Source organism: Perognathus longimembris, chromosome 3 (genome assembly GCF_023159225.1).
Source record: "Perognathus longimembris pacificus isolate PPM17 chromosome 3, ASM2315922v1, whole genome shotgun sequence".
NCBI classification, from domain to species: domain Eukaryota; kingdom Metazoa; phylum Chordata; class Mammalia; order Rodentia; family Heteromyidae; genus Perognathus; species Perognathus longimembris.
This window is the reverse complement of record NC_063163.1, coordinates 108,646,760-108,670,165: the sequence shown is the minus strand read 5'-3', so window position 1 is coordinate 108,670,165 and position 23,406 is coordinate 108,646,760. Positions and strand designations below refer to the sequence as shown.

Genomic DNA, 23,406 nt, shown 5'->3' with positions numbered 1-23,406 from the left:
CCCGTTTCATAGAACAAAATGATCAAATCTTCAGAGGGAATATCTAAACTTTTCAAGCCAGATAGGGTGCCACACACTTGAGAATGGCTGAGGCTGGAGGACTGTGAATGTGAAGTCAGCTTGTGCTGTCTTTAAAGGGAGCAATACTGTGTGTGCTAAGAAAAAGAGCCAGACAGAGGTCTCTCAAGCAAGTAAAGCTTGGTGCAGGAAAATAGAGTAACATCTTGAGCTATAGAAAGGAATGGGTACTTGTGCTGGAGTGAAGGTAACAATGTAAATTATGGAAGTCTGACAAGAGAAAAACGCATCAGCCAATAGTTCTCATGATGCAAATGAAGTTGACAGGTAACAGCTTTCAGAAGACTATGTGATGTCCCCTGAAATATCTGGGTTGATTCAGATAAGGCAAAAAGAGAGAAAGCCTTAAACAAAGCTCATAATCAACCTCTGTACATCTACAACAGATGCAAGTCTCCCACACGAAAGGACAATTCTAAATTATTTCAGTATCTGAAGTCCCCTCTTGGTGACCTCTCAAAACAATTCCAAAGCAGTATATTTGGGAGATGGTCTATTTTGATCTTCATCATGCAGATAAAAGATAATGTATGTTTCAGTACAGTTCTTTCTTACTGCCATGGTAATCATTAAAGTGTAAGTCAAGATGAGTTTTTTAATCAGCCTTGCTCCAGTAATAACTATATGAAGTTACAAAAAATATAGCCTAGTTGACAGCCAACCAAAAATAAAAGGAATAATTCTTTTAATATGTGCTATGGTTTGAAAGTGTGGCCCAAATTCAGGTTGGAAATAAAATCGCAACCCATTAGTGATAGGAGGTAGAGCTTCCTAGGAAATGGTTAGGTCATCACGGTTCTGCCCTGGCAAATGGGTTTATCACTATCACTGCAGTGGGATAGTTATTGCCAAGAGTCAGTTTGTTCAAAAACAAAGTGAGCACAGATGTCAGCCACATGTCTATAACCCCAGGAGAGACACAGGATTGAGGTTTGAGGCTGGCCTGGGCAAACAAGTCAGATCTTGTTTCAATAATGAGCTGGGCATGATGAAGCACAATTGCTGTTCCAACTGATCAAAAAGTGAATAATAGAGGACCCAAGTCCTCTATTCTTCTCACCTGATCTGAAAAATAAGTAAAAAGGGATGTTAAGATTTAGGGCTAAATAATGTTGTTTCCCACAAATCCTTTAATATCTGCATGACTTGCTTTTCTGGCAACTGGGGGGAAATCCTCCTTTAAAAGTGTTAAGAAAAATATTATAAATAGAACATATGAACACATCTCAAGGGACTATTTTTGCCAACCCAATACAGATATGTTTAAAATACCCTTTCATAACTGTTCTATAATTTCCAAACACCAAGAGATGTGTGTGACCAAAATGCCAAATAGATGACAGATCTATGTCTCAGCCCTTCATCCATTTCCCTATCCAATAGCATTGTCTACTGTCATTACAGATAGCAGTGTTATACAATAGCTTATTTCTCATTATCGGTGCTTTTTAATCAAAATGAAAATGATGGGTTATCTACATATTAGAATTCTGACAAATATATGTATATATATGTACATGTATGGTTATACACACACACACACACACACACACACACACCACTACTCCAATCGTAGAATACGTGTTATCCAAAAAGTCCTTGAACTTGCTTGCAGTCTGCCCCTGAAACCTAACCAATGAATCAGTCCCAAGTGTCATGGATATTCTTTCATTGTAGGTAAGTTTTCAATGGTCTAGAATTCTTTCACATACTGAGCTAGTGTTAAAAATCCTAATTGCATCACATCATTGTAGTGTTTAAAATGTTTGAATTGAAACTCAAATAAGAATCATACTGCAAATGATTAAGGCTGGGGTTATAGCTCAGTGAGAAAGTGCATGCCTGGTATTCATAAGGCTCTGGGTTTGATCCTCATTTCTATAAGGAAAAATATTCATATAACCTTCAAATACCTTCTAAATTCTTCCTCTCTCATCTCTTCTTAGTAATTTGCTGGAGAATCTAGGTCATTTGTCCTATAGATCGATATACTATATTTTGTCCTCTACTTTCTGTAGATAGCTCTATTAAGACTTGATCTGACTGAGAGTCCATGTTTTGGGCCTCCTGCATTTTTAATTAGGTTTATTTTTGTTTGTTTCAACAATTTAACTACTTATGCAAAGTAGTTTAATTCAGAAGTGGCTCACAACACTGAAAATTCCAGGGCATAGCAGGAATTCAGGACACATCACATAATCCTATCTTGGTTCTTCTGTCTTTTTACTTGATTCTGGTCTGCATTTTGGCTTCGTTCTCAAAGTTTTCTCAGGTTCAAGTCCATCAGAGGCTCAACTTCTTGTCACTAGCACTCATTGTCCTGGCTTGGACCAAGCATCCATCCTGAATCAATTAAAACACTAAAGAAATACGATACCCTGATTGCTTAGATTAGCCTGCCATGGAGGAGGCAATCTCACCAGAGCAAGATGGACTGTTTCTGAATAAAAGAAAATTTTAGCCTTCTGCCATCAGTTTGGTTTGCAAAGATTAATCTTATCTTCTCGTTATGTATTCACTAATCACTTTTTGGTAGGCGATCTTTAAATACAGTAACCCTTGTTTATAAACAATGTCTACTGAGGTGGAGGAGTTTAGAGAGTGAAAGCCTAGAGACCTTTAAAACTGACCCCCAAAGTCCCTCTCTACTAAGTCAGTGGGTTACCTCCGTCTCTTATCTGATAAGTGAACTGTAAAAATAAAAATGGTAGCGCTTAGGTTTCAATATTGGAGAAATCAATGAGGACAGGAGGAGCACAAGGGAGAACTAAGGGTGAGTGAATGAGAAGCTGGCCTCTGGCCAGGAAGAAAAAGACAAACGTGACCGTAGAGCCAGTGGCTCACGCCTGTAATCCTAGCTACTCACTGGCTGAGATCTGGGAATCCTGGTAACACGCCAGTCTGGGCAGGAAAGTCCACGAAACTCTAAAGAATAAGTGAAGTTTCCAAAGAACTTCAAAAAGCCGGAAGAGGAACTGCGACTCGAGTGGTAGGGCGCTTATGCTGGAGCGAAAAGGCTCAGAGGCAGGGAGCAGGCCCTGAGTTCAAGCCCCAGAACCAGCACACCACACACCCTTCACACCATCCACCACACACACACACACACACGGAAGTAAAAGAAAACACGGGGGACACGGGGTGACAATATATTTAGGAGGTAACCCGGTGAAACACACAGCCTGCTTATTTTTAATGTTATCTGCAGAGCCCCAGGGTCTCCCAAAGCCTCTCGTCGCGGTGACTACCTGCATAAAGCAAGGGGGGGAAGCTTCTCAGAGCCTGGCAGCTACGGACCGGATCCCGCGGGGTGTCGCCGGGCCCAGGCCTGGATTTCGAGGCTCCGAGCATCGCCGTCCGTCAGACCTGACGCAGACGCCCGTCGCACAAACCAGGCGGCTTCCCGCGACCGCCTCTCCGCTTGCGTCACTTCCGGCCCCGGTCATCGACTTCCGGGTCAGGCTGCGCCTCCGGCTCTCAGTGACTAGTGGAGGTGCCGCGCTGTCCGCGTTAGTTCCCTGTGGTGGCCGCCGGGCGGAGAGCCCACCCCGCGTCCCGGGCCGAGGAGACCTGGGAAGGAGCCGCGGCCCGCTCCGGAGTGCACTGGCGACTCTGTTCCTCGGCTTGCTGCTGTGTCGGGGAAGCGGGTGCCGGCGCCGAGGGGGCCCCCTCCCGACCGCGACCCCCTTCCCCGGCTCCCCCGCCCACCCTGCCGGGGGAGGGTGGAGGAAGATGCCGGTGAAGAAGAAGAGAAAATCCTCCGGGGTGGCAGCGGCCGTGGCGGAGGACGGAGGCCTCAAGAAGTGTAAAATCTCCAGGTACCAACCCCCCCCCCACCCTCCCTCTCCCTTTACTGGACAGGCGGAGGGGAAAAATAGGAGTGGAAGGGTGCGGGGTGTGTGTGTCGGGGGGGGGGGGAGAGGCTGATGTCCAGGAGCCTAGAGGGGGGTGAGACCCCAGTGTGTAACCCCGGGGCGCTTGGGGTGGACCCCGAGCCCGCCCGCCCTCGTGTTCGCACGTGTGCCCGCGCGTCCGTGGACGAGCTGCGAGAGGCCCCCCCGCCCCCCACCTTACGGCCCGCGTGCCTGGGAGGGTGGGGACACGGACGTGCCCGTGCGAACTGCGTTCTTTCCCTCCTTCCCCTCCCCTCCCTCCTCCCTCGCCCTGCCCACCCCCACCCCCAAACCTAGAAGTGAGCCCCGGCAGGACCTGCGGTGGAGTCACTTCTAGAATCTCTTTGTAGAATGTGAAGAAAGGAGCAGAGCCTGCGGAATCTTAACTACTGCCTTGGGAATGGCCGAAAGGAAAACTAAGCTAATTGGCGTCCGGAGTTAGTATTTACTGTGGCCCCCGAACTGGACGGTCTCCCTCTCCCTCTCTCTCTCCCTCCCTCCCTCCCCGAAACCCACCCCGCCACCGGCAGGAGGCCTTTTAAATTGCGGGAACCTATTTTCTGCAAGGACAAGTGCCTCCACCTCCGCCAGTTCCCAATGTGAGGAGTTGGAAAGACCCTGAGTGCTTTTGTTTTCTAGCCTTGGAGACCCCTCATAACTCAGTCTTAATAAGTATTAATCATTTGAGGAGCTGTGGTACTGTTTTCCCGTGGAGAGAAAGGAAACAAAGCAAAGCTAGTTACATGTCATTCAGTCATCAGAAACATTTGAATACTGTGAAAAGGCCTTGCAGTTTAGGTGTGAGAAATGGGCTTCAATCCCCTACAGCCGTTGTTGGTGTCTGTGTGTTAGTGGTTGTCCACTTCAGATGCTACCATTGAAAGAAGGTCGGTAGCCACCATTTTAATGAGGAAATAATAATAGGGCTGTCCTTGGGAGATCTCCCATTTAAAATGTGAGAGAGGTGACCTGTATAATTTATCCTCCTTTTCCTTTTTTCTTTCATTAGTGTGCTTTGGCAGAAGAGCTGAAGGAATAGTTCTAGGACTATAAATATGATACACATAGCCCATGCCACTTGGTAGTTTTGACCTGGTTACTGTATCAGCTCATATTTCATGAAACATGGGCAAATTAGAGTTTTCGATTCCTTTTCTTTTTCACTTTTTTTTGTATTTGGGAAGGAGCTAAGTCACAGTCTTGCTATAGCTCAGGCAGACTCCTAAGTAAGATTGCAGGTATGCATCCTAAACGTATACCATGTCAAAATTGAAGCACATTAAAATAACTGAGAAGGCAGTATTAGAACTCATATCAATTGAGATTTAAAATCTTGTGTCATTCTTTTACATTCCGTTAATCCCATGCAGAAATTTAAGTGTTTCCTATGTCGTTATGACTCGTCTTATTTGAGTTTATTGAGAAAATATTTTCTGAAGTCCATTAAATACTAGAGGCCATTTTTTAACTTTCCAACTTTAATTTTATGAAAAAAGATCTGGAGTGACATATCTTTGACCTAGTTATTTGGACTATTCTTTGAGATTTTTGTTGTAGTGATTTTGCTTTTTTAATCGTGGGAATTTAAAATACCTTTAAGTGCCAAGTCATTTATCTTTAAAAACTGTTTGATAGGTAATAAGCAGCTCTTAATATAACATTTTATTTTGAAATATTCAAGTATCACAACATTTTGTAAGACATTTCAAATATAATACAAAAATAATTTCCGTGTAAATTAGTAGTGGAATCACAAAGATTTATACTTTTCTGGTTTTTCATTGAGGCTTAGGCTAGACTTCTGTGTAGTCTTGAAAATTTGGTTATGTTTTGGAACTTGATTAGTTATCAGTGCTTAGGTGTGTACTACTTTTTCAAATTGCAAATATTTATTTTTCCCCTTTAATACCAACTTAAAAATATACTGTTTCATTTGAATTGAACTAGTTCTTATGTTTCACTAAGAGTTGAACTTAATAAACATCTTAAGCATTTCTGTGTTTTCTAAGCTATTGCAGACCCCAGCCCCCTGCTAGACTAATAAGTGGAGAGGAAGCATTTTCAAGAAAGAAGTGCCTGGCTTGGTTTTATGAGTATGCAGGTAATGAAATTAATGTAAGAAGACATCAGTCATTTGCTTGAAAAAAAATTTTCTTGTTTGTTTATTCAACAAATTATTTATTGTAGGACTGCTGTTTCAGTGCTGTTTGTTGGACAAGGTCCAGTCTACAAATTGTGGCTAATTGGTATCATTTCAGACCGACATATTTTTTAAAATATAGGAGAAGAAACTCATTTACTGTTAGTATGTAAATCCAGACAAATTCACTTACTAATTAACACCCATTAAAAAGTCTTTAGGAGAGCTAGGAGTATGGCCTAGGGGCAAGAGTGTTTGCCTTGTATACATCTAGCCCTGGGTTCGATTCCCCAGCACAACATATATAGAAAATGGCCAGAAGTGGCGCTGTGGCTCAAGTGGCAGAGTGCTAGCCTTGAGCAAAGAGAAGCCAGGGACAGTGCTCAGGCCCTGAGTCCAAGGCCCAGGACTGGCAAAAAAAAAAAAAAGTCTTTAGGAAAACAAAAGCTGCCTAAAATTTGTTTTTTATTTAATCTTTTTGTTTTTGTAAATTTTTTCTGACCCAGAGCCTAATATGTTCTGAAATTTGGGGAGAGAGCCAATGATTTAAACCTTAGATGCATCATCACACAATGCTTCTACCCATGAATGGTTGTTATTTAGCCATGTACTTCTACTCCAGATATAATAATAGGGAAGAAATAATAATACAGTGTAGAAACTGATAGGAGTAATATATATAACCCAGCCCTGAAAAAACCTTTTTGGAGTAGTAAACTAACCTGAGTTAAGTCCTACAAGTGACAGATGGAAAACTGTAGACCCAGGTGAGGCCATATCATAGAGGCAAAAGTATAAGCTAGCTGAAGCTGAAGAGTTAAATACATGAAAAAAGAGTACTTGTTTCCCTATCATTAACTTTTTGATATATTTGATAGTTTTTCTCCCTTGGACTAGTTATACGTCTTTTAGAGTTAGTGATTTTAAAATAACTTTTATTGGGTAGGATCTTCCCTGTTCCTTTTGCATACCTTCCCTGTTTTCATTTTATTTTTAATTTTTTTTCTCCTATTGTCATTCTCAAGTCTTTCTGTAAAATAAAATCAAGTAGATATTTATGTTTAGTACGAATTCATGTTATGGTCTAAAGTCTTTGAATTTCAAATTCAAATTTGAAGTTAAGTTTAGCCTAACTGTATGGGAAGTGAGACTGAAAAGGGGCAGTGACTTGGCTGTTGAGAGCAGCCACATAGTCCCAGAAGTATATTTTAAAAATTGTTCAGTAAATTCATTCTAGACCAGGAAAAAAAAAAAAAGGAATGCTATTACTGGCATCCCAAGACAACCACTAACCCAGTTTAGTTGAAGGAAATTCATTTCTTATTGACCTCCATTTAAAACATTAACCCACTATCTTAAATGCCAGTTTTACTGACATATATGCTATACAGTGTAAGGATCACTATTGGTTACTTAATGTATAAAAAGTACTAAGTACCATAAAAATAACTAGTACATTTTGTTTCTCTTATGCTTACTTGTTTTAGCTCTACTTGGAACTTTCCTGTTTATCATAAATTTCTATGAATTAAACATTCTGTACCCGCATTTCAGTAGCCAACATACTAATTACTATCATTATTTTAAGAATTGTGCTAAACACATCATTTTTTTTTCTTGTGACCTGTTAGGTAAGTGGTATCATCTTTATTTTATGAATGAGAAAACTGAGGATAAATTAAGTATTTTGCCCAAGGCCATACAGCCACAAAAGCCAGGATTGAAACCCCAGTCATGCTTTGAATTACTGTTGTCTTATGTTTAGGGTTGTTGTTTTTTTTTTCATGTAAGTGTGTATACTACTATAGAAATGGCAACTAATCTTCACTTTTACAGGAAAATACTAAAAAAACACAGTGAAGATTCTCTGTCTTTCATTTAGTGATTCATTCAGTAACTACTTAGCTCTTGTTTGTAAGTCAGACACTGCTGCATGCTTGAGATGTAATACTAAAGAGCGAAGGCAACATGATTCTTTTCCTACAGCATTCTTGGCTTCTACTGAGAAAGGCAGATAGTGAACAGTTGTGTAGACAAGGTAGTTGCAGTTTGTGGAAGGTTACACAGGTGAATAGGAGGAGGTTCAGGAATAGAGAATAAGGAAGAGTTGGATAAAGTTTCAGTTAAGAGTGATTAGGTAAGAACTCTATAGAGAGGGAAGAACTCTTCCTAATAGGGATAACCGGTTGTTAAATAAATAAATAAATAACTGTTCTGTCTTAAAATGAGGGTGTCTTTCACTGAGGTTCATAAATATAAAGCATAGTACCCTGTATATGCTCAGAACTCAGTGTTAGTTATTATTAGAAACTACAACTTATATCTTATGTTGTTCCAGAATTTAACTACTACTCATGAAAAAGGCACTGTGTCACTGAGCACATTTTTGCTTTTTGTTTTCTCGAGCATTTGTTATAGCTGACATGGTGTTGGGCCCTGTAAATCAGGAAGGCAGAAAGTACATGTTTTTCTTACTTTTTTTTGAAAATATCCTGTTGTAAGTCATGTATAATAAACCTGTCAATTATCCCCTTTCACAGGACCTGTTATTCTTTTTTTTCTTTGTGTGTGTGGAGGGGGGTTGGGGGGGGAGATATAGGGCTTGAACTCAGGGCCTCGGTGCTGCCCCTGAGCTTTTTTGCTCAAGGCGGGCACTTTACCACTTTGAAACATAGCACCACTTGCGAGCTTCTGATGGTTAATTGGAGATAAGAGTTTCCTGGACATTTTTCTGCCTGGACTGGCTTTGAACCATCATCCTTAGATCTCAGCCTCCTGAGTAGCTGGGATTACAGACATGAGCCACCAGCACTTGGCTAAGACCTGTTATTCTTTTTTTTCCCTCCAAGGTTTAGAAAATCTGTTTTGGTGTTGTAGTTTTTGACCCTGAAAATGAAATTAGAGGACATGAAATATGGAAAGTTTAATGCCATGTAGCCAGGAAGCTTGGAAATTTAAAGAGCTTTTGTGTGCTACATTTCTGGCTGCAAATACCAGCATATGGCATAGGGGAGAGGAAATGGGAGTTTGTATTACACTTGTATTTACCTGGTAAGACCTGTTATTCTTAAGTGATACTTAAGTGAACAAGAATTCAGTGACACATCTAATGAACCTCCCTAATATTATCAGTGATATTAATTCAAAAATAGGATTTGAAGTAAGAGAAAACAATGATAATAATTGTCTCTCTTACACCTGTGACAGCTCTACCCTACTCTGCCACAGATAGCAAAATCTTAGGATACCGTAATCCCTTATATAAGATGGCATAGGATTTTCATTTAACCCGTACACATCCTACTGTATACTCTATATCGTCTCTAGATTGCTTATGGTACCAAATGCAATATAGTGTGATATAGGTGGTCTCATAATGATGAGAAAACAAGTTTGTGCATGTTCAGTACAGACAAATTTTTTGCTTCCATTATATTTGATTAGCTCTTGTTTCAAGAGCTCATGAATGTGGAAATCAACTGCATACAAAGCCTATGTAAAGAAAAACTTCAGGAAATGTTTTGCTAATGGATAACGTCCAATTTTTCATCAAATTAGTAATATTAATGAAGTATTTCTTTACTGCTCCTTTTAAATTTTCTTCATTTCATATTGTGATATATTCATAGAATATTTTACAAATTTTAAATTCTAAGTCATGTAGCAAATATTAATGCTTTACAAAAGCTATACCAAATTCAAATTGTTACTTGTAAATTATATTGTATTTATGATGACTTTAGCATAACAGCCTGCTTTATGTTAATATTAAATTAAAACATACAACTTACGTTTTTGTTTTTGAAGGTCCTGATGAAGTTGTAGGGCCAGAAGGAATGGAAAAATTTTGTGAAGACATTGGTGTTGAGCCTGAAAATGTATGTTTTATTACTTAGTAGAATGGAATATAAGTGGGGTATAGCATGTTTGTAAATTTCTGTAAATTGAGATTTAAATCTTTTATAAAGACTTACTCATATTTAACATTGTAAATTTGCACTTAAGATAACTAAGGTGGACAAATATTCTCAATACAAATGTTATTTATAATAGACTAAGAGAGATTCTACTTCATAAACTATTAGAACTTACTACTTTTAAGAAATTGTCACCTTTCAGTTTCTTTATAGTTAATAATCCCGGTGATTGTACTCATTAATAGTTGGAGGTTTGAAATAGTTATATAAAATACTCTCCATGATAAAATATAGCCATGATTATCTCTATGCTGACTTTTCCCCTATCCTTTATGTTCTGTTCTTTCCAGATTATTATGTTAGTTTTAGCGTGGAAATTGGAGGCTGAAAGCATGGGATTTTTTACCAAGGAAGAATGGTTAAAGGGAATGACTTCATTACAGTAAGAAAAATTTTTAAAAAACAAATTTGATAGCCTGTTTGAAGATCCTATTGCTATTTTGTGCTTAAAGAACTTCAGTGCAGTCTAACTAAAACTTGTTGATTTTCTTAAGTGCATTAGGAGTCTGATCAAAGTTATTTGTTCACAGGTTGAGTAATAAAGATTTTCCAGGTTTGCCCACTCTGAATGAAGATTGTTGATAGTCCTAGGATCTAAGGCATCCTCTCCTCTCTAATAAATTTGAAGATAGTATTACATGACTTTTTTTAGTTACATGACATGACTCTCTTAAGAAACTTTTTTAACCAAGCAACTTCTAAAAAAACAAATGTTTGAAAGTCATTTAATATTTGCATATCTTGAGTTTAAAGCTATCTAAATATTTTGTGAATTATAGAATTACTTTTCTATTAAAACAATTTGATTTTGGTTTTCCAGAGATGAGTGTTTAACTTCAGAATCAGGAGTTTGTGGAAATTTCATATCATGTCATGTTGCTAATTGTAATTCAGGATGTAAATAGCCAACGTTCTAAAGCTAGGAAGTATCAACTTAGAATATTGTTTTGTTGGGGTGCTTGTTTTAAGGTGCCTGGAATTAAACGCAGTTTCACAGGCCAGGCAAGTATTCTACCACTGAGCTGCATCCTCAGCTCTAACTTATATTGTCTTTATGTCAGAAACAGTATTATTAGCAGTATGATTTCTTGTTATTATGCACTTACTAACATGCTTAAATATTGTTAATCCTGTTTATCTGTCCTTCAATTTTTAAGGAAGTGTATTTGTTTATAAAACACCTCAATTGTTATATTTGAATTTTCATGATCTAATACATGTTTCTCTTTTTAGACCAGCATAGATATTTCATATTCTTTTTCACCTTTCCTCAGATGAACCAAATCATAATTTCTAGAATGGAACAGAAATCAACCTTTCCATTATTTGTAAATGAGGAGCCTGAGCATTAATGAAGTTAAGAAAATATTTGGCAAAGTTCAGTTTCTTAGCAGCAGAGTTAGGATCTAAAATTAAATTTCTTGATTATGAATCTACCACCACACTTCTATCATATTATTCTCTTGTTTAAGTCATATACTTATGTATCATAACATACCCATTAAATGCACTAACTCTGAATTTATTTTGGCAACTTCTTACATTTAGTTTAAAATAACAAGTACAAACATTATGCAAAGAAATATAAGCTGGTTTCTATTTAAATTGTTAGGTATAACATGGCTTACTAAATGTAAACATATTTGACATACATGCTCTTTATATTTCCATTTTTTTTGCATACTGCTTTTTATAGTATCCCATCTCATAGTGATTTTGTATTTAAAAAACAAAAGTTCTGGCTGGGTACTGGTTGCTCACACCTGTAATCCTACCTACTCAGGGGTTTGAGATCTGAGGAACATAATGCAAAGGCAGCCTAGCCAGGAAAGTCCTTGAGACTATTTCCAGTTAGCCACAAAAAGCTGGAAGTGAAGCTGTGGCTCAAATGGTAGAGCACTAGTCTTGAGCACAAAGCTTAAGGACAGTACCCAGGCCCAGAGTTCAAGACCCAAGATCTAGGGAAGAGGGAGGTGAGTTCCTTATTGTTGATGTTTTTGCATAAGTTAATGTAAAGTGCCCATGTATAATTAAAATGTGTAAGCATAACTTGTTTTTACTCATGAATACTTAGCATGTGGTCTTCCATATAAGAAACAAAGCCACTGAGCTTGCTTTTTTATTGAAGCATACGTTTGCTATAGGAAGTTTATCGGCTATACAAAATACAAGTAAATTATTCACTATGTAAAATTGCCCAGGAACTTTGTCATTTGGTTATCATTTCTTTCCCATTCTTGCCCTAAAACAATATACCATAGAGCTTTGAAACTACTCAAGTATGCATTCAGGGGTGAGAAAGCAGTTGGTTTTTTTTCCCCTGAACTAGATTGCTATGTGAGTACAAAGTATCTTTTCCTCAATTGGCCAAGACCTAGTACTCCCTGAATGTCCCTGTGATAAATTTGCAAGAATTAAGATACTTGAAGTTTGAAATTGAACCCAAGACAAAAAGTAATCTGTATGTCTAAAATGTAAAAAGTTATTTAGTGATCTTGATTTTATATAAAATATAAAAGTCTACACTCTCCTTTCCCTGTATATATTTTTATTTATATATACACATGTATTACATATATATAATGTATTTGGACTGACCTTTGAACTCAAGACCTCATGTTTGCTAGGTGTGCTTGCTTGGCTGGAGCTCTACCTTTGAGCTATGCCTCCAGCCCTGTCTTTTGCTGGTTTATTTTAGAGACGAAGTCTAGCAGACTTTTCTGCCAGACGCTGAATCACCATCCTCTGAACCAGCCTTCTGACTATGATTATTAACATGAGCCACCGGTGACCACCTAAAATGTTACCAGATTTGTGAGCACAGGAATGAACCAAAGATTTTGGGGACTGTTTTCAATGAGCAGTTGTTCCTCATGTTTTATGGACCTTGTCCCTATTAAGATGTACTACTGTACACCAAATTCTGCCTATATTTTAAGAGGTTATTGCTTGTTCTCTTTTTCCATCTACAAAATTCCAAGGATACTTGGAAGTTTTATTTTGGCATGCTATATTGTGGTAAACAACGTTCTGATCTGCTGGCTACGGGTTTGGTGTTCAAGCAAGAGTACCTGTGCTGCTGGGGTGGTGGGGAGAGAAACTCCATTATCAAAGAGCTGTAAACCTTTAAAGAGGTCTATACTTGCTTATGATAATACAGTGACAACAGTGGTAGAAGAAAGTTGCCTTCAAGGAGGGTGCAGGTAGCACATTTTCTGGGTCTCATATTGAGCCCTGGAGTTTGTTTTCGGCTTTTTGTTGTTTGTTTTTTTTCTTTGGGGCGGGGGTCAGTTGTGGAGCTTGAACCCTGGGCCTGTTCATTGTCACTGAGCGCTTTTTGCTCAAGGCTAGCTCTGTAGCATTTATAGTCACAGGATCACTTCCAGATTTTTGGTGGTTGATTGGAGCCTATGCTGGCTTTGAACTTCAGTTCTCACATCTCCGTCTCCTAAGTAGCTAGGATTACAGGTGTGAGGCTCCAGCAACTGAAGTAACTCTGGATTTTTAAAGATGAAAGGGAATGAGTTGGTTTGTATTAAAGAAGCAGTACTTTCTTCATTCATTTGTTCATTTTTAGTGGAAGCAAAAATAGTAGGGTTGTCAAGATGCTCTGGTGGGTGTGGTATGTAACTGTCATTCTTTTGGTACCCAAGAAACTGCAATTAGCATTCCTCAGGTTTCCATCTCTGCTGTTCCCTAGGGTAACCATGACAGTTTCTGGATGCTCTGGATATTTTCAGATACTCTTAAAAGTAGACTGAATTTCTGTAGGTGGTAAAGCTGAGTTAGAGAAAGTTCTAAACCTAAAATTTTGGGATAAAGTTCTTTGCCATACCCTTATTTGTCACTGTGTATTTATCAAAATTCACTCATTAGGAAGAGAATCTTACTTAGGTCTGATATATATAAATGAGGCTTTCCTCAGACTGGAGATGTGGCTCCAGTGGTAGAGCACTTGCTTCAGTTCAGTCCCCATAACCAAAAAAGCTTGTTCTACAGATCTTAAATAAGCAGAAATTCAGAAGCCTCCTTCGATAGTCAGGGGTTTAATAACATCCGGAAGTTAATTTCTAGATCCTAATTTTGAAATTGAAATTTTTGTTCTCATTCTAAACATAATGGTTTTACTTGATCTTAAAAATGATCTTGCTTCCCATGATAAACGACTTAATAACTCATTTCTCTCTTTTTTTGTTGTTGTTTTGGTTTGGTTTGGTTTTCGCCAGTCCTGGGTCTTGAACTCAGGGCCTGAGCACTGTCCCTGGCTTCTTTTTGCTCAAGTCTAGCACTCTACCACTTGAGCCACAGCGCCACTTCTGGCTTTTTCTATATATGTGGTGCTGAGGAATGGAACCCATGTATACGAGGCTAGCACTCTATCACTAGGCCATATTCCCAGCCCAATAACTCATTTCTCCTTAAAGGAAATATTTCTAAACTTTCCAAGTCCTGAGATATATACACTTGGAACTATTGTGATTATTTGAGGATGAGATTAAACATTGTGTTGGGGTTAGCAAGTTCATGGGATATGTTTATTAGTTTGCAAGGCTGTAAGGGTACTCATACTCTTTCACTCAGTTCTACTGGATTTTTTTTTCCTGCTCAACATTTACAATATGTAATTAGGAATAGTAGAATATAGTTTGGACAGAAGTGAGTAGTGAAGGTGACTTTTAATCCCTTTGTCTCAAAAGGAACATAATTAAGCTAAAAACTGCTATGAATTTCACACATTGCTCTAAAATTTATGCTAGCTAATATTAAGTCCAATTGCTTTCTTTGGATTGTTTTATTATATGTATTATATGTTATTTTTACTTTGCTTTTAGAGGTACTTTTAAAAGTTCCTCTCATAAAACAGTTGGATCATTCTTTTGTATGTGGTTTTTTTTTTAAAAAAAAATTTATATTTCTCAAACCGAGATTCTGTCTATGCGTCTTGCATAGCTTTCAGCCCATTTTGACTGGGCTGGCCTCAAATTTCAATCCTCCTAACCTCTGCCTTGTAAATAGCTTGGGTTAATTAAAATTCCATTTGTCACCACACCTGAACCTGGATTATTGTTTTGTTTTTTTAATTTGCTCTGTCATTTCTGATTGATACTTAGACTATGTGTCATAATTGTTGTTAAGAAATAAATCTACCCTTTACAGTTTGAAGATTGCTATGTGGGATTTTCTCTTTCTTTGCTTAGACTTTTGTCTCTTCATTTGTTTTTTTGTTTTGTTTTGCTTTTTGAGGGTTTTTTTGCTGGTACCCTAGCTTGACCTCTGAGATTTTGTGCTCAAGGCTAGTGCTATACCACTTGAGCTTCAGCTCCACTTCCAGCTTATTTTGGTAGTTAATTGGAGATGAGAGTCTCTTAAGACTTTCCTCCCTAGGCTGGCTTTGAACCACGATTCCCAGATCTCGCCCTCCTACATAGTTAGAATTACAGGTGTGAGCCACCAGCATTTATTTGTTTTTAATTTCTTGTTACAGCATTTTTATGATAGCTGCTTTAAAATGTATGAAAAAAATACTAAACATCTAGTCAGGTGCCAGTGGTTCATGCTTGTAATCCTAGCTATTCAGGAGGCTGAGACCTGAGAATCATGGTTCAAAGCCAGCCTGGGCAGGAAAGTCCATGAGACTCTTACCTCCAGTTAACCATCAGGAACCTAGAAGTGGTACTATGGCTCAAAGTGGTAGAATTCCATCCTTGAGCTCAAGGACAGCACCCAGGCCTTGAATTCAAGCCCCATAATTGACCAGAAAAAAAAAAATCCCTGCATCTGTTGGTTATCTTTTTTATTTCACTTGAAATACTGTAGGTGAGACTACAGTAGTCTTAAGACTACTCGGCCTGTTAGGGACAAGTGTTTTTGTTTTTTAATTGAAACCTAGACATTTTGTGTAATATAGGGAGCTCTGAGTCTTACTTAAATCTTCTGTTTTAACTAGCTTCCTGTAATTCCACTCTGGCAGAAGTAGGAGCTGCTGCCTTGTATTGCAAGATTCAGATATCAAAGAATAGCTGTTCCTTATTACTGTTAGGCAGGAGTGTGAGTTCTGGATCCCCTTTAGGTCTCCATTGATGCCTTCTTCCCTGAAAGAACTACAAGAGACTTGTTACTGCTCCCACCCAGTCTCCATGGAGCCCACTGTGCCAGTGGCCTGATAGGGTGAAATTCCTGACTTGACTGTGCCATCTCTAATTACCCCAGAACAGAAGATTGCTGCCCATTACCACCTTACCATGAATTCATGTTCCCCTTGTAGTTTCCACCATACTGCAGGATTTGAGAGAATCAGGAAGGTAGACATTTTAGGTCCTCTTTTAAACTTTACTGGTGGGATTTGGACCACAGTTGATGAGGTTTAGCTGGAATAGTTTTTGTTTCTTGGTGGTACTCGGGAATCAAGCACAGGACCTTGTGCATGATAAGTAAGAGCTCTGTGTCTCAGCTGCCTCCCTTCCCTGATGCTTGATTTGATTTTGAAATAGCCTCTGTATATAGCTTACAAGGCCTTGATTGCTTTGTTGCTAGGCTAACCATGAACTTGGGATCCTCCTTACTCTGCCTCCCCAAAATGGTAGGGCCCATCACCATGTCATTCCACTGGTCTTCACCCATCAGAGCCTTCTTAGAAACGTTTGTTTTGTATATGCTATCTGGATTTTAGTCATACTTAGTGATAAGTGGAGACTACAGGCCTAAGCCATATTGTGAGGAGTTTTTATGCTTTGTGCCTTGCTCTATATAGTAAAATTTACTGACCCAGTGAGAGAAAGCCAGTTAAGCTTTATGGACATTCCATTGACTTAGTTGCTATGCATAATGTCTAAAGTTAAGTGTTTGTATGATTGATTTAGACTCTTTAAACTAAAAATGAGGCATATGGACTTGTGACTGGGCCACTCCATGTATTAATTTCCTCTGAGTTGTATCTTAAACCTTTTAAAACCTGTAATTCGTTTTACCAATCTATTACCTAAGAACTTCTGATGGAAATTTGACAGAGATCTGATTAATTTCATTTGCTCTGCTCTTTTTTTTTTTTAATTTGTGGTAAAGTCACATTTTAATCTATCTTCTTGTAAGAGTTACTCTGATTTAGGGGAGTTGGGAGCTTATTTTTGGCAGTGCTGGGGGTCAAAGACAGGGTCTTACGCATGTTAGTCAAACTCTGCACCTTCAACCTAAGAGATATTTATGATTTTATTATGTACTTTGAATTTTGGGGGTTTTTTCCATGTAAAGAGTTATTGATGTGAACTTCCATTCATGTCAGGAAAAATTTTCTTGCTTTCTTTTGTTACTAAATGGGAAGATTCAAGACAGCAAGTTTGTTATTTTAAATCTGAATTGTGATTTTAGGTCTGAATTAACTTTATAAATGAACTAGTTTTTTTCTTAATGCATTTTTTAAATGCCTCAACTTAATTTTCTTGATATCATTTTTTTAAATTTAAGGTGTGACTGCACAGAAAAGTTACAGAACAAATTTGACTTTTTGCGCTCACAGTTGAATGATATTTCATCGTTTAAGAATATATACAGATATGCCTTTGATTTTGCAAGGGTAGGTGCAATTTCTGTGTTTAGTCATTGCTGTGTTGTTGTTTTTTAATCTCCAGACCATACTTAGGGAAGTTTCTTACTTCTGTTTCAGGATAAAGATCAGAGGAGCCTCGATATTGATACTGCTAAGTCTATGTTAGCTCTTCTGCTTGGGAGAACATGGCCACTCTTTTCAGTATTTTACCAATACCTGGAGGTATGTGTGTTTCATTTTAATGTTCTACAACATAATTTGAATACAAATATATTTTTTAATTGAAACACAATGGGTTTTTAATACTATTTTTTTTTTAAAAGAAGAGAATAAGCAGCTTGAGGCTGTCACAGGCCTGTAATCCCAGCTAGTCAGGAGGAAGGAGGAGGAGAATCATGGTCTGAGAGGCAGCTTTGGGCCAAAAAAGGAAAGAAAAAAAAAGCCTGAGAGCCTTTCTGAAAAAACAAACTAAAAGGGACTGAAGACATGGCTCTGTTGCTAGAGCTTGCTTTAACGAGGGCAAGGTTCTAGAGACCAGACACCTCCCGCACCAATACCACAAAAAAAAAGTTTGATTAGTGATAAAATACTCCAGAAACATATAGATACTTGATATTGTAGATGGGAATTTGTTATTTGATATGTTCTACATGTAAGATATACCTCAGATGTCGAGAGGCCCTGGGTTCAATCCTCAGTATCTCATTTAAAAAAGAAAAAAAAATTTTTAACTCACATCTCGTCATCTCAAATAAAAAGAGAACTCTAACAAATAGATGTCAGCATAGACATCCCTCATGCAGGATAAATTGTTAGGGAGGATTGGCAAGAGATAAAAGACCCTAGCACACAAACCTCAAGCTCTAGATTTTGTTTCTTCTGGGTCTTAGGCCAAAATGTACATAAAAGGACCCGTAGTATTAATAAACTCTCCCTTTTTACTCAGAGTCAATATGCGACTTTAATGTTTTATGTCCACAAATATGAGTGTGGCTATAATAGTATGCTTAACTATATTGATGCCCTAAAAAAATTATTCTGAATTGATGAAGTAAGTAATGCTTTTAGCAGATTTATAATATCTATTAGATACAGAGGATCTAAGAAGAGACCACTTCCCATTCCTTTCTTTGTCTAGTTTTATCTCTGTTTATGTCTTTTGTTTTTTTGGTATAACTCTCACCATTTCTTGAATAAAGATGCTCTTTCCTTTTGGAAATAATTTTCTACAAAGCTGATTGTTTACTAAGTTTCCTGGAGTGGTTTTATTTAAAACTTGTGTGAAAAGATGTTTGTGAATAGGTTTTGCACACAGTTACACTTTTAAGCCTGATAAAGTAGGTATTATTGGTGAGTGACATTTATGTACATTTCTCCTACTAGCAGTTCCATTCAAAAACAGATTAAAGTAAATGTAAAAATACTTGTAAAGGGAGCTGAGAACTAAATATTTTCAAGCATTCCAATTGGGGAAAAAGGTTATTTTTCTTTTTTAAGTCTTTTCAGGTTTTGTTCTGATTTTTGGCAGTATTTTTGTTTGTTGTTTAGTTTTTTTGAGACAATATCTCACTAGTCCAGGCTGGCCTCTAACTCAAAATTCTCCTACTTCAGTCTCCACAGTGCTGGGATTAGGCATATACTACCAAGCCAGGCTTAAGTTCTATTCTTTTTTTTTTTTTTTCTCAAATTTTTATTATCAAACTGACGTACAGAGAGGTTACAGTATCATACATTGGGCATTGGATACATTTCTTGTACTGTTTGTTGCCTTGTCCCTCATGCCCCCCTTAAGTTCTATTCTTAAATAGCCTTGTCAGTCAGACACATATCAGAGGTTGGATTTGAATCCAAGCCTACATTCTTTCCACTACCTTTGTAGGTAGCATCCTTAAAATGTAGCTTATGCATTTCATATTTATAGGGAATTGATACAAAATAAGTGTCCTATGTCTTGATCTCGTTGGTAGTTACACAGATATATATAGATAGATAGATCTAACTATACTTCACACATAAGGATATATGTTGATGTGTATCATATATAGATATCTATAATCTGTATATATATAGATACATATTTATACATATAAGATGTCTTTTCAGATGTTTCTGGGAAAAACCATATCATGACTAGAGTTAATAAAGTCAAGTCCTTAGAAGCAATGTTTGTTCTGTGGTCCACATGTGTCTGTTATTTCCACAGCAATCAAAGTACCGTGTTATGAACAAAGATCAGTGGTATAATGTCTTAGAATTCAGCAGAACAGTCCACGCTGATCTTAGTAACTACGATGAAGATGGCGCTTGTAAGTATAATGTTAATACATTTCCATGGAAATAAAATTCTGAAAATAAAAAGGTATGCATTGAGTGGCATCGATGTAACTCTTAAAACATGATGGGAGAGGTAGAGAGCTTAGACTCAGCAATGTTAGCAAATTTTTGCTAGTAACTGAAATGTTTTCCATTCCTTAGAAACTAAGCATTACAGCTAAATTTAAATGACAGTTTCTGGAAGTTAAAATCTTGCTTTTCTTCTGCCTGTCTTTTAAGAGAAAAATGCAGTCACTGTTCAAATATGAAAATAAAACAGCTTTTACTGATTATTTTACTTTCAATACAGAATAACAATAGAAGAGACTTGAAAATTAATATAGTACCCATTAAACAGGTATGGGCAAATCATGCCAAAATAACTTCACTCTGAAAAATGTAGATTGGTTCTGAGTGAAATGTGTACAATGTTCTAGTCCTTCAAATTAGAATATTTGTGTCCTCCATTGGAATGGCTAGAATGCCCAAATCCCTTTGGAATAATGATAAATTTAATTTCTAGAAGTATAAAATTTTGGTTTATTATTTATTTTGATTGCATGCATTGACTTAATGTTCAGAATGGCTACATGGAGAAGTATATTCCTTGTAAATGCAACTAAAATCGTGCACTTAATTCTGTGAGATTGAAGAAATAAGATCCTATAAAGGATAATCTGATTTTTCCTTATATATAGCATACCCTTCTACAGGATGATATAAAATTAATAGTATTGTAATAAGATGACATTGCAATAAACTGTCAGCTCAAAGCCTACACATAGCAGATATGAATATTGGTGTTTGTTAAGCCAACGTTTAAAATGAGATTTTGTATAGAAATATAACTTCTGTGTTAGTTTGAATAAGAAAAATGACAACTGCCTATATTTCTTTGTAAGATTCAGAGGTTGGCACTAAGTAGTTGCTTGTGCTGAAGTTGCTTTCCAGTTTGACAGTCTGCACAATATGCATGCCAACACCTAGGCTGTTCTTTTTTTTTTTTTTCTCAAATTTTTATTATCAAACTGACGTACAGAGAGGTTACAGTATCATACGTTGGGCATTGGATACATTTCTTGTACTGTTTGTTGCCTTGTCCCTCATACCTAGGCTGTTCTTAAGTTGACAGTCCACAGGATGCCAACATCTAGGCTGTCCTCTTGTTGCCACTTACTGTGCTCGCTCTGCTGTTTTTTGTATAATCCTATTATGAGAAAAAAGAAAGACATCCTGAGGGACAAAATAGGACAAGTATTTTTTGCCTAAGTTAAAAGAAAAAGAGAAACAACTGGTGCTAGTGGCTCCGGCATGTAATCCTAGCTACTCAGGAGGCTGGGATTTGAAGATTGTAGTTCAAAGCCAGCTTTATCAGGAAAGTTCATGAGACTCTTATCTCCAGTTAACCACCAAAAGTCCAGAAATGGAGCTGTGGCTCAAGTGATAGAGTGCTAGCCTTGAGCCAGAAAAAAACTCAGGGCAATATCCGGGCCCTGAGTTCAAGCCCCAAGACTGGCATGAAATCAGTCACTGAATCAGTCATTTAGATTGCCTCTTGACTGCTTCTAAAAGTAAATATTTGGGTCGTTATGTTATAAAAACGTGTTTTTAAGTAATGCTTAATTCTGTATTATTTGCTTTAATGTCCATTTTTGTACTCTGTCCTCTTTGGAAGATAAAATAGTCTTGAATGTGGCAGTCCCCCTTAATAAGTTTACATACTTTTGGAGGAGGTAACAGAAATACTGCTTAAACACTTGAGATTGATGGATAATGCCAGGATGCTATGGGATAGACTAGTATTGAGTCTGTTGTTGGAATGGATTTCTACTGTAGACACTCCCTTATATTTTTGTTGTAAGGGCAAAAAGGCAAAAGCCAAGAAAGCACTGTTAGAGCCTGGAGCAGAACATCTGGCGATGCAATTTCCTTTAGAACTTGTCGGGAGTTGGTTGTCTATTTCCAGAGATGAGTTTATTTGAATTCTAATGAACTTTTCTTTTTCCCCAGGGCCCGTTCTTCTTGATGAATTTGTTGAGTGGCAAAAAGTTCGCCAGTCATCATAGCAAGAACTGTTATGAAGAAAATGCAAACTTTTGATTTCCACGTGTATACAAGTTAATGAGAAAAGAATAACAATCCAAAGGGGTGCATTTTCATTCATGTGAAAGACTTCTCATAGTAATTTTTTTTTCCTTTTTTTTAAAGGAAGTTTTCTTGTTACATGTGATGGGCATTGAGCCTCACCTCTTCTGAGACTGAATATTGATGTTTTGTTTCAAGTTATGTTTTTAACATTTATTTCAGAACAATAAAGGTTCCGATTTGTGACAAAGGCCTTAAAGTGAAAATTTTCCCTTGAGTGTCAGAGTGGTATTTATTTTTGTAAACTTGAATTCTTGGGAGTTCTCAGTCACCCTGAAATTGTAGAACTTTACAGATTTTAAACAATGGCGATATAGTCTGCTGTTGGTGTGGCTCATTATATTCATCTTTGCACAATTTAAAAAGAATATCTATTAGCCTTGACTCCTGGGATAATGATTTTCTGATGTGGCTAATAGGTAATATTTCTAGATATTGGAATCACTCCCACTTTAGCTCTGGGTTTCTGTAAAAGCTGCCAATATCTTATGTATATACCTTTATCTGAACAGTTTAGAATTAAAAAGATGTCCAGTTATTTTATTTTCTAACTTTAGTATTTTAGTAAGCACTAATGAGCATTGCATGTATAACATGACTTCTCAGTTTTCTGTATTTCTGTCAGTTAAAAAAGTTTTATTTATTTTTAAAAGGGCAAGGTTGTTATATTTATGGCTCTCAAAGTCAGATGTCCTTGTGAAAGAATTACAGCCAATATTGACATTGTATTCTCATTGTTATGAATGACATTTTCATGGTCTTTAATTCATTTTATGATACGGGAGTTTTGTTGAGAACATTCATGTTTGCCTTAAGAAAAATTTTATCTTGGATGTTAAGATACACAGAAGAAGATAATGAGAAATCAGAAGAGAACACTGGGAGTAACTGCAAACTCAGCAAGCCATTTCCTTTATTTATTCTTTGTGGGCCTTGTGTACACTGATTCGCAAGTGCTCTGCCACTAAGCTCCACATCCAGCCTCAATGAGGCCATCTGCACTGCTAACCACAGCTGCTCTTCTATCACAACTGTGACTATTGGCAATAAGGTATCTCGAGGCAGTGACCACCTTCGCTAATTCACATAAAAAGCACCTTTAAGATTAGCAGCAGGCCTGTTTATATCTATTTTTTAAACTATTGAACATCCCAGTGACAGGAAAACTTGGGCACATTCACAGTCCAAGTCACAACCCCTAAATTACTGTTTCAGCATATGAGTGGAGAGAAGTAAATAGGCTGCTTTTTCATAATAAGGAAATTGCTATTGTGATAGAAGGTAAAAGTTGATTTTAGATGGTTAATTTGTTTTAATGAG

At 37.6% G+C, this 23,406-nt stretch overlaps 1 protein-coding gene across 3 annotated transcripts; it reads left to right on the top strand.

Annotated features, from left to right (window-relative positions):
- Positions 1-3,544: 3,544 nt before the first annotated feature.
- On the top strand, positions 3,545-22,292 carry Dcun1d5 (defective in cullin neddylation 1 domain containing 5). 3 transcript variants are annotated; one of them, XM_048343749.1, is made up of 9 exons: positions 3,546-3,893; positions 4,319-4,405; positions 5,978-6,069; positions 9,916-9,986; positions 10,376-10,467; positions 17,547-17,655; positions 17,746-17,850; positions 19,832-19,934; positions 21,952-22,292. In XM_048343749.1, exons 4-9 carry the CDS (start codon positions 9,945-9,947, stop codon positions 22,005-22,007), a joined length of 507 nt encoding a protein of 168 aa, XP_048199706.1. In that variant the 5' UTR covers positions 3,546-3,893; positions 4,319-4,405; positions 5,978-6,069; positions 9,916-9,944; the 3' UTR covers positions 22,008-22,292. The 3 variants fall into 3 exon arrangements, with proteins under 3 accessions (XP_048199704.1, XP_048199707.1, XP_048199706.1); XM_048343747.1 differs by lacking the exon at positions 4,319-4,405 and having other exon boundaries at positions 3,545-3,893; XM_048343750.1 differs by lacking the exon at positions 10,376-10,467 and having other exon boundaries at positions 3,545-3,893.
- The last annotated feature ends 1,114 nt before the right edge of the window (positions 22,293-23,406 follow it).